The sequence below is a fragment of the Penicillium diatomitis genome (assembly GCF_028827545.1).
Source record: "Penicillium diatomitis strain IBT 30728 chromosome Unknown utg000011l_segment0_segment0, whole genome shotgun sequence".
Lineage (NCBI taxonomy): Eukaryota > Fungi > Ascomycota > Eurotiomycetes > Eurotiales > Aspergillaceae > Penicillium > Penicillium diatomitis.
The window spans coordinates 518,576-533,318 of NW_026623183.1; the positions used below are offsets into that span (position 1 = coordinate 518,576).

At 52.6% G+C, this 14,743-nt stretch overlaps 4 protein-coding genes across 4 annotated transcripts; 1 reads left to right on the forward strand and 3 right to left on the reverse strand.

The window, feature by feature from the left end:
* Positions 1 to 588: 588 nt before the first annotated feature.
* Positions 589 to 2,662, forward strand: N7539_007867 (S53 family peptidase; the record flags this gene model as incomplete). The annotated part of the gene is made up of 5 exons (XM_056937468.1): positions 589 to 1,487; positions 1,561 to 1,702; positions 1,765 to 1,858; positions 1,928 to 2,225; positions 2,311 to 2,662. The coding sequence occupies 5 exons, from the start codon at positions 589 to 591 to the stop codon at positions 2,660 to 2,662; spliced, it is 1,785 nt and encodes a 594-aa protein (XP_056787333.1).
* Positions 2,663 to 3,238: 576 nt separating this feature from the next.
* N7539_007868 (uncharacterized protein) lies at positions 3,239 to 4,591 on the reverse strand (the record flags this gene model as incomplete). Its single annotated transcript, XM_056937469.1, has 3 exons — positions 3,239 to 4,251; positions 4,354 to 4,479; positions 4,537 to 4,591. The coding sequence occupies 3 exons, from the start codon at positions 4,589 to 4,591 to the stop codon at positions 3,239 to 3,241; spliced, it is 1,194 nt and encodes a 397-aa protein (XP_056787334.1).
* Positions 4,592 to 5,099: 508 nt separating this feature from the next.
* N7539_007869 (PX domain-containing protein) lies at positions 5,100 to 8,345 on the reverse strand (the record flags this gene model as incomplete). The annotated part of the gene is made up of 6 exons (XM_056937470.1): positions 5,100 to 5,324; positions 5,401 to 6,544; positions 6,621 to 6,717; positions 6,796 to 7,810; positions 7,909 to 8,138; positions 8,234 to 8,345. The coding sequence occupies 6 exons, from the start codon at positions 8,343 to 8,345 to the stop codon at positions 5,100 to 5,102; spliced, it is 2,823 nt and encodes a 940-aa protein (XP_056787335.1).
* A 1,815-nt stretch (positions 8,346 to 10,160) lies between these two features.
* ace1 (putative C2H2 transcription factor (Ace1)) lies at positions 10,161 to 13,006 on the reverse strand (the record flags this gene model as incomplete). Its single annotated transcript, XM_056937471.1, has 4 exons — positions 10,161 to 11,682; positions 11,750 to 11,988; positions 12,155 to 12,408; positions 12,559 to 13,006. 4 exons carry the CDS (start codon positions 13,004 to 13,006, stop codon positions 10,161 to 10,163), a joined length of 2,463 nt encoding a protein of 820 aa, XP_056787336.1.
* Positions 13,007 to 14,743: the final 1,737 nt, after the last annotated feature.

The following is a 14,743-nucleotide window of genomic DNA, read 5'->3' on the forward strand; positions in this document are numbered from 1 at the left end:
TCCTCAGTGGCCAGAGATAGTCGACAACGGGAATTCATATCACTTCTCAAAGTTCTGATAGTGTATCGGACTGAAGTTTTGCTCCGGTCCCAACGTCCGCATTCGTTCCTCAAGAGACATGAAGATCCACCTTCCTCTTTCCGAGGTAAATCAACACGACCTGTTTCCTCCCCCCCCCCCCCAAATAGGCAACCGAATGTTCGGCACACGAGCTGCCGATGACACCACTGCTCAACAGGCACTGCACAGCAGTGCATTGTCCATTTTAGACTCACGCGATGTAACGCTTGGGATGCGGAGCTCCGCCGGTCAATGGGCTGGAGCATGGAGGGTTCAAGCGGCGGATTCGATCATTCAGTATACAACAAACAGAATGGCTGGTCAGATCGGTCGAATCAAAGTCGGTTGGCATACGATCATGCATAAGCCTGCCACGAACTCCCAGCATAGCTGGACTAAATGATAAATAGTCCTGTCGATCCTTTTCCCTTTCCCCTCCAAGGCCTGGTTGTGTTTTTTTTTTCTTGTCTCACCACCCTCAGCTTCCCTCATTGCCACAAGTGAGAGCTTATTGCTGGAGTATTCATCATGCACTCTACCGTCTACGCTGGTCTACTATGCGCCCTCGCCGGTCAATCCATGGCGGTGGTATGGGAGAGCGCCGCCGGCAATGTCGCCAACAGCTGGTCGCTCGTGGACAAGCCCGCGGCCGACTCTAAAATGGCTTTGTCGATTGCGCTGACGCGCAAGAACTTCGATAAGCTGGAGTCTAAACTCGCCGAGGTCTCCACGCCTGGAAAGGGCTCCTACGGCAAGTGGTTGAGCAAGGAGGATGTCGACAAGCACTTCCCCGTCGTGGACGACGCTCCGGTCATGAAGTGGCTCAAGAGCGCGGGCATCACCAATGTTGCCCGCGATGGCGCCGTGGTGAGCTTCAGTGGCAGTGTGGACGAGGTCAACAAGTTGCTGGACACTTCTTTCGCCTACTACAAGAATGGCGATGCGGTCAAGCTCCGTACCACCGAGTACTCGATCCCCGATCACTTGACCGGCCACATTGATGTGATCTCCCCCACGGTGTACTTTGGCAAGACTCGCGGTGCTGCCCCGGCTCCGATCATGGCGCACTCCATTGAGGCTCGCAAGACCGCGAAGACCACGGTCGACGCTTCCTGCCAGAAGATCATCACCCCGTCCTGCCTGAAGCAGATGTACAACGTTGGTGACTACCAGGCCGATCCTGCCTCTGGGAGCCGCATCGGATTCGGTAGCTTCTTGAACCAATCCGCCATCTACTCCGACCTGGAAACATATGAGCAGACCTTCAACATTCCCTCTCAGAGCTTCACCGTGGAGACGCTGAATGGTGGTGTAAACAACCAGAGTGCCGGTATCTCCGACATTGGTGAGGCCAACTTGGATGTGCAGAACATTGTCGGTGTTGCTCACCCTCTCCCCGTCCATGAGTACATCACTGGCGGTGTTGCGTAAGTGATGACCACGAAGGAACCCCAAGTGACGACGAATTGCAGGTTCGTTCCACTGACAAAACATGCGCAGTCCGTTCATTCCCGACGCGGATGAGCCTACCCAGGCAAGCGACTCGAATGAGCCGTATTTGGTTTACTACGAGTATTTGCTCTCCAAGAGCAACTCGGAGCTTCCCCAAGTGATCTCAAACTCTTACGGTGATGATGAACAGGTATTGTGACATGCCTCTATACCAGAACGTGTTCAGGCTTTGCTAACACACCTTTTCAACAGACGGTTCCCATCAAGTATGCTCAACGTGTTTGCAACCTGATCGGTCTCAACACCCTGCGTGGTTTGACCGTCCTCCACTCCTCCGGCGATGAAGGTAAGTAGCCCGTCAAGAAGCTTTTCAACACTACTCTCCTTTGAATCAAGCTCTAACTCTTTATTCAAGGTGTTGGCTCTGCTTGCCAGTCTCGTGACGGAAAGACTCCTCAGTTCCAGCCCATCTTCCCTGCAACTTGCCCCTACGTCACTGCTGTCGGTGGTACCTCTGATGTGACTCCCGAAGTTGCCTGGAACGCCTCTTCCGGCGGTTTCTCCTCCATCTTCCCTCGTGCCTGGTACCAGTACTTCGCCGTCGAGAGCTATCTCGAGAAGATCAGCACGGAGACCAAGGACTACTACGGCAAATACACCGACTTTAACGGCCGTGGGTTCCCCGACGTCTCTGCTCACTCTTTGTACCCTGAGTAAGTCCACGCTCCTCCTCTCGCCTCGCAATCCACTTCAAAGACTATATGGACAAGACAAGCTCCTTCTGACATCTCCCTCTAGCTACGAGATTATCTACAGCGGCCGCAGGGGCCTTACAGGCGGTACCTCTGCCGCTGCCCCTGTCTTCGCCGCCATCGTCGGTCTCCTGAACGACGCCCGTCTGCGCGCCGGCAAGAGCCAACTCGGCTTCCTGAACCCCTTCCTGTACTTCTTGGGACAACAGGCTCTCAACGACATCACCGGCGGAAGCTCCTACGGCTGTGGCGGCATTGACCCCCAGAGCGACCAGCCCGTCCCCGGCAGTCTTATCATTCCCGGCGCTCACTGGAACGCGACGGAGGGATGGGACCCAGTTACTGGTCTGGGTACTCCTGACTTCCAGAAGCTGAAGGATTTGGTCTTGTCGCTGTAATAACCATAAGACTTGGACCGGATTGACTGAAGGGAGCGGTTGGAGAGATATGTGTATGTTTAATATTACGTTTTAACGAATATACTAATGTAAATATTCAGGTGATGACTACACTCTTTGCTCATCGCATGAAGCCGAAGGGGATCCATTTCTTAGAAGTGAGAAATGCTTCTCATTGTATGGTACGATAAAGATACAGCCGAAGGCTGGCATTTCCCGGGACAAAATGGGATCATTAGATTCGATCTTGAACAGACCATCGAACGTGATGATGATAGTAACACAAATCGCGGTTTTCCCAGAGTGAATAGCAATGTTCGCTTCAAATGACTCGTCGAAAAAAAAAATCAATTCATGATCTCGTTAGTGCTGATGAACGCCCAAGACACATAGAACTCAAGGAAAAAAAAAAAACAAAATTACCTGTCCACCACTTGAGGACTGGCAGGCTCACGTACATCGAGAACAATGTAGGATCAAGTACACATGCATCGGTGGATATGTGTGTCCAAACTTGACCATTGCAGCGTCCCTGAACCTCATCCATCTCCTTTGTTCTCTGACTAGAGATGAAGCTCATTTCGACCCACGCCTCATCCCATTGATAATACTCTGATCCATCTCATTCTGCGCCAAGAGGTTTGTATTCCGTTCCTTCAACCTCACAATCTCATCGTCCTTTTTCTTCATCGCGACTCTGAGGATGTCTCTCGCGCGATTCACACCCCTCATCTTGAGATCATGACGGTTCAAGAGTTCGACGAGTTCATCGTATGCATTGTTGGGTAGGACCACGCCGTGCTTGTCGAGGATAGCACAGGCCGACTTGGACAGATCCGACTCGTCGGGCCGTGTATCTGAGCTGAGGACGTCGCGATGGCGCACAGGCGTAGGTGTCATGCATAGCTCGGCCGAGGAGGGCGGTTGATAGCCCCTGGATTGGGACGTGGACTGGGACGTGGATTGGGATGTGTGCGCGGATGTAGATGCCGGTGTCGGCAACGCGGATGCCCCCGTGGACGTGGACGGAGTGAAACCCGAGGATGGATCTTGATCCTTGGAGAAGGAGGGTTGTTTGAAAGTCTCCATCTCAGACTGGTAGAATTTGCGCTTCCCAGGCGATGTCGTGCGCGGAGTCCGGGGTGCCTTGTTGGAAGACAAGTCCGGATAAAAGACAGGTTGAGAGATGAATGGCTCTGTATCGGCTTGACTGGCCGCGCCGAGCACGTTGGCTAGTTCTTCGTTGTCGTCGGAGTCATCCTTCCAGCCGAATTCGTCGGAATCTTCGAGCATCATTCTTGCTTTGGCGCTCAGTGGCGGCGTCTTGAATAAACCTGGTGATATGGAGTGGGCGTTGGATCCCCTCTCTGCGCGGCGCTCGGTCTGCGGTGTTAACAGCCCGTTGGTTTCTCGTTGCGCATATGGCGATGGCTTTGTGGGCGTTCGTGGGACGGTGTCAAAGGAAGAGATGTCCGAATCGAGCTCAGAATGAGAGTTTGACAGGACGACGGCTTTCTCGCGAGGTTCGGCGTCGTCAGCCCAGAGGAAGAAGCCGCATCTCTTGGGAGGGAGTTGCTCGCATGTGTAGACTGGATGGGAAAGGCTGAAATTAGCTTTCAATAGGTCTTGGTAGCTTGAAAGTGGATTGGAAGAGAAAGCTGATCATCTCTTCAGCTTGCGCGACCACTTACACCATCGTCCGTGGTTCTTCCCGCCGTTCTTTGTCTGGCGCCGAGCTGCGGGGGTCGTGCAGGACAATTGCAGCACCAGATACCCTCTTTGAACAGCCCGTTCAACGGCACCGCCTTTCGAGGCGACTTCGGATCATATCGGACATATTTACTGGGTGATGCCATCTGATTGCTTGTTCATACATAAGGCCTCGGAAGACAAGACCACAACCTTGTTGTATGGGGTAGCTCGCCACATTGCAAGTAAGAAGTTACTGCTCAGGTAGGTAGTACGTTTGCGGCCGCTTGCCTGCAGTTGGTCGCCACGGAAACTCCTTATCAGCAGATCAAGTTCCTCCGATAAGGAGCCAGACACGTGAAAGTGATCGACGGAGGTACACCAGAGAATAACACCTACTAAGATTGTCACCATGATAAATCTTAATTCCACACAACCTTATTGTCAAAAGCTATCAGTACACCAAAGTCATGGAAGATTGAGAAAATCTATGGAGTTCATCAATTTGCTATGTTCATGCAAGTCATTACATAATTTATCCACATCAAGAGCCACTGAATTCATCTCGAAGACCTAGACGATCGAAACAACTGGGGAAGCAAGTCAGAACTGCTGAGCTCAGTGTCCCTATGCGAATAGAAACTCCGAGATGAAGATGCAAAAGGTATTAATAGTATCCACCTGTATAGAGAGCCAGATAATGAGAATAAGCCAGTAGCCACCAGCTAGAGAACTCTCAAAGTCACCTCTAATCAGCGAGCACATGACGAAGCATGACCACGAATGAATCCATCAATTTTGGAATCTCTTTCACTTCCGGCTTTAAGGGTTCGCCGGCAGTACGACGGAGCTGGTCTTGCTTCTTGACGCGACGACGACGCTCGACAGCAATCGGGTCGTCATCATCATCTTGTTCGTTTTCATCTTCCGAATCCGATGCCTCGTCGGAGATGGTCAGGTCTTCAAGATCCGCCTGTAGAAAAGTTAGCAACAAAGTCGCACGAATCAAGCATCGCCCTAGCGGACGGGGGCAAGTGAGTAAAACTGACCTCGTCGAGACCGAAATCGAGACTATGGAAAGCATGTGTTCCCGGAAGAGTGTCGGCGCCGGTTCCTTCGGCCGCCATCTTCTGCCGTGTCTTGTTCAAGTGCCATCTCTTGCGATCCTCCTGCCATTTAATGAGGGCGTTGATCTCTTGCAAGGCAACATCTCTGTTGACCTGACCAACGCCAACAGCGCCTTGGAAGAGTGCGTTCATGTCCATCTTCCCACCGCGCGGACCCTTGCGCAGGAACTCCAGAATCTCCTCAATCCAAGCCATCAGCGACTGGAACAGACCATTGTCGTGCAAGTGTACCTCGTGGATGAACTTGTAAAAGTTGTCCTCGTGGCGAGCGCACAGATCAATGAATGACTGAACTGTTTGGTTCGGATCGGCCGAAGCATCTTGACGCTGGGCAGCTTCGATAACAGAGATGGCGTCTTCAGCGAATTGTGCAAAGTCGGTGATACTGCTGTACACGTTGGCCGACTTATAGACGCGAACTAAAGGCTCATAGAAGATAGTGAAAAGATCACGGAAGAGCTGGAGCGTGACGGGTTCTTCCACAATGCTGAGCATCATCGCCTTGTCGCGCTGACGGGTGTAAAGCTTCAGCAGCTGCTTCATATTAGCGAACCACTGAGCTCCCTGCTGCATCTCAAGGTCGACGTTGTCAACGGCGTGGTTCCACGCCACCCAGCTGTTGAAAACCCGGCCAATTTGCTCCGCCGTAAGCGGGGGCTCAATCAGTTCGGAACGTAGAATCGCGACCACCGTGTCGACAGCTTCGTCCTCGGCCTCTTCGCGAATGATGTTCTTCACAGCCTCGTCCGCTTCAACAAAGTTCTTTAACTTCCCAGTCAAGATGGGATCGTTAATTTTCGCAGCCAATGGTCCAATCGACTTCTGGAAATCCTTGATACCTTCATTCAGCGTCATGGAGAAAATGCGCTGCAAGAGCGATCGCGATCCAAAGGGCTGTGCGAGGAAAATGTCCAGTACGCTGGACATGACGGCAGCCGGGTTGGCGATCCGAATCACATTCTTCATTAGTGTATAAGGGACAAGTCCGTGAATTCGCTTGAACTGGGCGAACATTTCTGGCGAATTATCCTCGGCAAGGAACACATGGTATACCGTCGCCGCAACCCTATGTCGTCAAGTCAACGAAAGCTGGTCAAACAACAAAAAAAACGGCCCCACGCGAAAATTGAGATTGTACTCACTCAATTCGAAGCCATTCGGCGAATTTCTGATATTGAGGGCTCAGCTCCGCAATGCACGGTTTCTCCCGAATCTCGGCAAACAACTTGGTCAGACCATCTAGCCAGCTGTTAGTATTGGACTGGCGATGGTGGCCGATAGCCAAGCCAAGACGGGGCGTTCAGAGTCTAAACATACTGCTCTCGACAATATCCCTCCGGAATTGCTCCATGTAAACATCCAACTCCGCAGCACGCTGCCTGGCGATTTCGTAGAATTTCCTCTGCTCCTCAATCCGGACAGCGTCCATGTCCTTCCGCTTCCTGACATCGATCATTTCTTCCTCGTTCAGTGTGATCGGCTTGGCAGTCAAGAACTCTCCAAGCGCCTTGGATTCGGCGATGCGCTTGTTCTGCAATAGGGTTCGCAAGAATGCGCGGAGTGAGACACGCTGCTCTTCGCGATATAGCACCGTCTCTCGGGACACCACGTCAGTGGAAGCCCGCGGAGATCTGGAAGATCGCAGCGAGCTTTTGGAAAGGGAGCGGCGAACCGTATCTGCCGCAAGAGACGATTTTGAAACCTGGATTGCTTCTTCAGAGCCGTTGCCTTGCGTTGACTGTGAGGATATAGACTCGTTGTCATCGTCCCCCGTACCAAACCAACTAGACGTAGTAGATGATTTGTTTTTGCGGGGCAACGGGGGCAGATACTTCCCAGGGAACTCTGTGCGCAGTCTGCGATGAAGCCTAACGAATTCACCGTATCTCCGACCCACGTGAACCTCCTGCTTTCCATCTTGACATACGCGGAGGATGAATTCCTGTGGGACAGACGGAAGACCATTAGCATGCTTCTTCGCAACGGCCAAACCGGGCTTTCCAGGCCAAGTAGAGATGCTTACCGCATGAGGGTGATAGCGGACTGTTCGCTTGATCGAGGTGACCCGGACCGCTGCCACATTGACGTCCCAGCCGTTGATGGCATGGCCTTCGGGCATGTTGACCAGAATTCCGTTCTCATTCGCACCGCGGTCCACCACCTCCATCTCTGAGAATGAGATGCGTTCTTCGTATCCAGAGGCGGTCGGCACACCCGACACCATCATCAGCTCCACCAATTTCTCACTCTTACGAGCGAGCTTCCGGCGCTTCGTCTCCTCCAGACGATCTTCCGATGACGATACATGCTTGTTGGCGAAGGACTCAAGGAACTAAAATTCGCGGAAGATGGATTAGCATTGAGCAGTCGCGGAGGGAGATCTACTTGCTGGCCTGCGCCGTTTGGTCTCCACGGACACAATTCACTCACCACTTGTAACTTGTCCTGCCAGAATTGCTTCTCTTGCGCCTTGTCGAGGAAGGGAAAATTGCGAACATGATGCACAAAGATGTATCGCAGGATCGGTAGCTCCGAGTCAACTGGAGCGACTTCGCCAAAGTCGGATCGGAATGGGGCACCAAAGCGTTGAAGCGCGGTGGGTGAGTTGAGTTCGGATATTTCGCCGCGAACTTGGCGAGAGATGAGCTCACGCTTGAGGTCTATATGAACACGTCCACCAACAAGTGATTAGTCGGGCGTCGCTCAAATGAGATATCCGTCACCGCAGCGCTTCAGATTGAGGATCCAATCTTACAGTGTTCTTGTTTCCCCGTCAGAATTTGACTGTCTGGCGGGGCTGCTGCTGCATCGGCGTCAGCTCTCGGCTGACCGCCGTTGGCGACGACCTGCTCATCGAGCGTCGACATGCTACCTAGACGCGAGGTTGCGGTCGGAGGTTGGGAGTTGAGTGTTGGACCCGGTGGGCATGCGCAGTTGTGTTGGTGAAGAAGAGAACTTGCGCGCGATGCACTTTTGACTCGACGGGAAGGGAATCTGTCTGCCTGCTTGGAATTCTGAATCGGTCAGATGTGATGTGGTCTGCGGCTTAACGCCGAGATTCCGTAGCGGCTGGGCTGAGCAGCACCCACACCCACACTTGGCCCCGTATCTATTCTTGGGCCGAGGATGCACCTGTCCACTTCCCATGTATCTACCGCGTGGTCAATGGTGAAGTGAGAGAAGAGCGTTCCTCACAGATATGTGCAGTTGGAGAATGCGATGAAAGGTTTCCACTGGTATGGCGATCAAATACTCGCGAAACAGGCAAATACGCACGTCAAATGCAACAAGTAAAACCGGACCGGAGCTTGCGTATGTTGACGAGGACAAGAACGCGGGAGGGACAAGACGAAGGCTCTATGGCGTCACTGCTGTTTACTCCTCCACCATACTCCAGAGTCCGGACCGGCAAACGTCTTTGAGGAGGGAAGCCTGCGCATGAGACCTTGTGTGTCGCACACAGTACTATCTATTGTTCCCATGCTGATGTGCCCGCCATTCTATCTCATGTGCTTCACATCACAACCTTTCACAGTGACAGTCTTAACAAGTCTCTGGTAATAGGGCCTGAATGTTATCAGCAGTGAAGACTTGAGCGCTGCTAAAAAAATACTGCATGATCGCATTCAATACCAATCTGAACGGAGGCCATCTACATTTGACAAACTGGTCTCCGTAATTAACTTCACCATTTTGGCGAAGAAGAAGTAGTATTTCACGAGCAGCGCATCGAGTAACGGGTCAATGGCTACAGCACACATGGGACTACTCCTGTTTGAAGCCGCCCGTGTCCTTGATGCATGCGAACGCTTAATGCAGCAGCCACACATGTACAATAAACAGTGGACATTAGGCACTGAGGAGACAGCCGTACAATGAAGTGGAATCTGATCAGAATACCCAATCCAAGATATGGCGAATATGCTCATCTGTCAATCTCCGTCCGTTCTCTCTATTTCCCCTTCGTCCCACAAGGCCGTGATCCAAATGACATGTGTGGCATTTTCCGATCCATGCGGCTTGCGCGTCGATCAGATTCGATCTCAGATCCCCCCCACCGAGCAGCCGGGCAAGCCACACCACGCAGTTGCCCGATGCGAATACGAGTGCCTTGGTCATGGTGCCTTGACCAGACAATCAAGTCACAAAGTTGTGTGTGTTTATGTACCATGGCCAATATTGTCTCTGGCGCCCTGCACTTGAATACTTTATTCCCAGTGGGACGAACTGTACCACGGCACGTCGTCGGGCGTGGCTGAACAGTAAGAACGTTCACTGCGCTTGCAAGCGGAAGATGGCTTAACCGAAAACGAGTTAGGTTTGTATGTACGTCGTGAGGGCCCAAACGTCGTGACGGGATTAGCATGTCATCATAAAGCTTAATGTCATCGCAAAGGTCCATGACAACAACGTCCGAGGTAGCATCGCCGATTACTAATGAACGATTGTCGCACGAGAATGTTGAGTTCTGACTACTGATGGAGGGAGCATGACTGAATAAAAAGTTTAAATTAAAATCTCGATTCCGATCTCAATGGTCAGAAGAGATACAAAGAGGCAAACCACCCATACTCCAAAGCAAATTGCTACAAACCCCACGCCAACGAGAAACACAAAAGAAAACAATGGTCATGAGGTCGTGAACCCTTCCAGGAGCAGAAGGCTGAGTCCTAGGTACTTGACTAGGACTTCTCAATCATCCATCCTGTGCCGAGCCAGTCGTAGGAGGGACCAGGGAAGTCGATGGGGATGACGGGTCTCGGCTGGTCGAAAAGGGTGAAGTCTTGCACATGCTGACCTTCAAAGTCCTGAATATTCTGCTGCATAGGTTGCTGCAGGGGTTGCTGCATGGGCTGCTGAATATTCTGCTGGATGTTCTGTTGCATATTCTGACCACCGTAAGGGAAGGACGCGCTAATGTTTGAAGCGGCGAAGCCATTGTCGGGGGAGAGCAACATAAGGTGACCTTGAGCAGTGGGTGAGAGACCGGCCATCATAATGGGCTTACCGTCGCTGAGGTCAGCGGTGGTGTTGTAGCCGTCGTTACCATTGTACCCATTGTTGCCGTTGGCCTGGACAGAGTAATTAGGCTGCCAATCCAGGTCTTGCCATGGATCGGTTCCAAGAGCAGCAGCGGCAGGAGGAGAGTCGCTCATAGACGCAGACGCGGAGCCAGAGAGAGATGGCACGGAAGACATGGATGCAACGATTGACTGGTGCATCGCCAGGTCAGAGACAAGTTCGTCAGGCCGGCCACCGGCAAATTGAGCCTGCAAATTGTTCAAGTTGCTAAAGTTCACAACATCGTCTGCGGTGAAGTCGAGGCTCGTAGCTCGGGTGGCGTCAGGAGAGGTCTCATAACCGGGAGAAGTCTGGAAGAAAGGGGCGATCTCCGGGGGCGACTGGTAAGACATGGCACCCTCAGGCTGCTGGACAACACCCTGGTCGAACAAGCTGGAGTAGCCATTGCCCTGAGCTGGCGCAGGTGGATCCGCAAAGTTGATGTAAGACGAACCACGGTCGGAGAAGGTGAGAGATGGCTCAAAGGGTGACGGAGTGGGACCAACGATGGGAGTGTTGAAGTCGGTCAGGCCAGAAGTGGGAGACATCTCATCGGCACCGGCAGGGGAATGCTGCTCAGATTCGTCCTTGACAGACTGGCCGTTCTTGCCCTTCTTGGAGTTGTTCTTGGATCGTTGGTAGGTCCATCCGTGCGACTTCTCCATGTGCTGCTTGCAGTTGCTCTCCCGCTTGGAGGTGTAGGTGCAGTCCACGTACTGGCAGTGGTAGAGGACGGGACAGGCCGCGTGCTTGTCGTTGACGTGGCGATCCCGCTCCTTCTCGGTGGGCCAGCCGACCTGGTGGTACTTGCAGGTCACCTCGGAGCACTTCCAGGGGCGCGAGTGGGTCTTCTCATGCTTGGTCAGGTCGCATGGCCGCTTGAAGACCTTGTCGCAGTGATCGCACTTCTGGTTGATGTCCATGGGCGGTGCGTTCTTCTTGCGACGGGCCATCGACCGCATGACACCCTCGTCAAGCGCCTCCTCGTCGGCCTCGCTAGGGCCGTGGGCACGCTTGATCGCCGAAGGCCCTTGGTAGGGCTTGCCGGTGGCCATCGAGATGACTTCGCCATCCTTCAGGATCACCAGCTCGGCGACACGGCCATTGACGGTTAGGCCACCATTAAGGGTGGCAGAGGGAACACTTTGATGGCAATGTCATGTCAGGATGATAGGTAGGTGAGGTTCAGGCTATTCGAGTTAAGACTTACGAAACACCATTCATCTCCTCGTTCTCGGACACACGTCCCTTGCCTTTTCCGGAAGTCGCCTGAACCATGGCGGCGAGACGGCGGACCTGCGTAACTAGGTCGAGGAAGTAGCCGTTCGTGTATGGACGATCAGCTGGAAGACGCTGATCGTTGGCGTTCAGGTGAGAGACCGCGGTGTGGAGACACTGGATTGTGTACTCGCAGAATGTCAAGTAGGCGTGTCGTGAAGGTGAGAAGTTCTAAGCGCGGTAAAAAGGATCAATCTCCGTAAAGACGTGCGTAACACAGGGCAGGGAGAGAGCAGAGTGATGAGAAATGAGAGAAGAAGCGAGACTAGAGTGTGGTGACGAAGGATGGGATGCCACTCTGAACTGAGAGGAAGTGAGAAACAACCTGAGTACTTACGGGTGCGAGCCACAAGAGGATTTTCTCAAGATCGCGAAGACAGGCAATTTGCTTGTTGGCGATGCGAGTTGGAACAGTTTTGAGGAGAGGATGAAAAGGTTGAAGTTTGGACTCCTTCAGTAGTGGCAGCAAAAGATAGCGTTCAATTTGTTTGCACGCTGAAAGGGGCAATTCACGTTTAGGGCTGAAGCCTTGCGAAGACGGGAGAGAATTATAGGCAGATGAGTCCTCCGTCGCGGAGACGTCCTTCATCTCTAAAAAAATAGCAAACAAATTGAGGGTTAGCAAACTTCTGATTTGTAGGCTAACGAAGCGAGGTGTGTTTCCTATTGAGGAAATTTCCTCATTGGGATGATCGCGATGTTTTGGTCCGGTGTTCGGCGTGTTTGCCCCGTCGTACGTACCTTTCTCGCTGGCCTCAGGCACTGAGTCGCAGCTACTCACTGATGACCCAAGTCCGCTGTCGGAATCGTGGCCGTCGTCTTGCTGCTGTGCCTCAACCCGGTTCCCCGATGCAGACATTTTGGATTCCTTTTGGACACCTGTGGACCTGCTCTGGAGATCACACTTATCATCGAGGTTTAGACGCTCGAAAATGGATGCCATACTCTCTTCATCAGCAGCCAGAGCGTCGAGAGAAGTTGGCGATCGATGAGGAAGCGATCGAATACTCATGACAGGATCGCTCTCAGCAGAAGGGGGGCTAGTTGGTGCGTTGAATGTCTCGCCCTTCTTCAGCTGCATTTTGGAAAGAGCCGAGTCTGCATCAGCAACTGTCGAATCGAGGGATGTGTTGACCACAGGCCGACGTCGCGGATGCAGCCGAGCTGACTCGAATTGCGGAGATACCATGATGAATTTTTTAAGGTTGGCACTACATGCGGCGTTAGTATCATTCATTCACATTTCAACTTGAGTGTGTCCACTCGCCCACGGCATCTAGCGCATTCCACTGATATCAAAGAGACTTACCAACTAGTTGTTAAGAAATATCTCGCGCAACAGGGTCTGAAGTCAGAGTCCTAGATTGAGTCGAGTCCCTTCGGAGCCCGCACGTCTACTCCCAAACAAGTTTCTACACAAAAGCCGACGAGATGGCGTTTTGGTTCTCAATCCTGGTGAGACGGTGATCAAGGATACTCGGTCGTCCTACTTGATCCTGAGATTCGAAGGGAATATTTCGAAAGTGATACACCACGAGTGCAAGGTGAGTTTGCCGAAATCCGTCGCTCAAGTTACCATGAGCCAACCGACTAATCGTTGGTGATAGCAGGTCAAAGATGGCGCACAATAGCTCGACGACAGATGGCTTCGAGGCGGCTCAGAGTGCCGACTGCACGATGAGATGGCGACGGGTCGTGGCGATCACGATGGGCCCCAATTGTCTTATCGATAGTCCGGTTGATGCAGAGCTGTGAGCGCGCAACCGGCAGTGGTTGATGGACAGAAATCACAGATCTTACGAGAACTGGAGACAACGGAAGATGCGAAAGGAATGGAGCGCTTGACGCTGTGAAGGAGCTGTCGATAGAGAAAAGGAGGTAAAAGACCAGAAAGATGACGGAGGGTAGGGAGACGAGGATGGAGATGCGTGTTGGATGTCTGCCTGGAGGGTGCCAAGACTAAGACCGATGGGGTATGGGGCGCGATGGCTGAGCAGTTTTCATCCATGATGATTGGAGAAAAGAATCCTGGTATGGTATGGTTACAGTCTACCTGCCATACCTGGTCGGAGCCGCGTGGAGAGGACGGCTGAATGAAAGACCAGCGGCCGTGCCAACCTGCCAGGAGTAGGACTCGGGAGGAGGCCACGGTACGGACTACAGAACAGCTCAGGATTACACTGCTATTACCGTGGTTAGTGTTTGGTTTCACTGGGCAGGAAAAGATTGCCACGGTGGTGCCGTTGCCGACGGATGAATGCTATACCAGTCACAGTGGTCACGTGGTGAATGGACGAACAATGTACAAGTGTACAAGTGTACATTGTGTGATTGTACAATAATGTACCATCCTCGAGGAAAGAGTCGTTGGCCAATCCAGCCCTATGAATGTGACCGTTGATGGCGGCGGGATGCAAGAACGGGTACGGGATCTTTCCGGTCTTTGCAGTTCCAGCGGTACTGTATTGTTACCGAATTCCATGAGCAATTGAGCAATTGAGCAGACTCCACTTCTGTTCGGTCAAAGATTGGAACCACAACGGAAATCGCGGATCCTCAATGGCTCCGATCATAGAGAATCTCTGCGGTGGGCAGAGAGCCTGAGAGGTCTTTCGGTGGCCAGCCGGACTCGAGGTCGACGTGGCCTTGTGAGCCTCGGAGCCTCATTCTGCCGCTGGGTTCAAGTCTCCCGGTACAAAGGGTACAAAAGACTCAAGACGAGAATCCTTGAGTACCGTACCTTACCTGAGTTCTATTGCACCCGCCGCCCACAGCCTGCGCCGGGTAAGAGTGAGACCGATGGTGGTACATCTCCGCATTGAAGCCATGTGCCAAAAGGCATGATCCTGTCTCTGCCAGGGCGGGCTCCCCGGTGCCATCTGTCTTTCAAAAACCGATGGCTGCGACAACACGTCAGATATTTCGG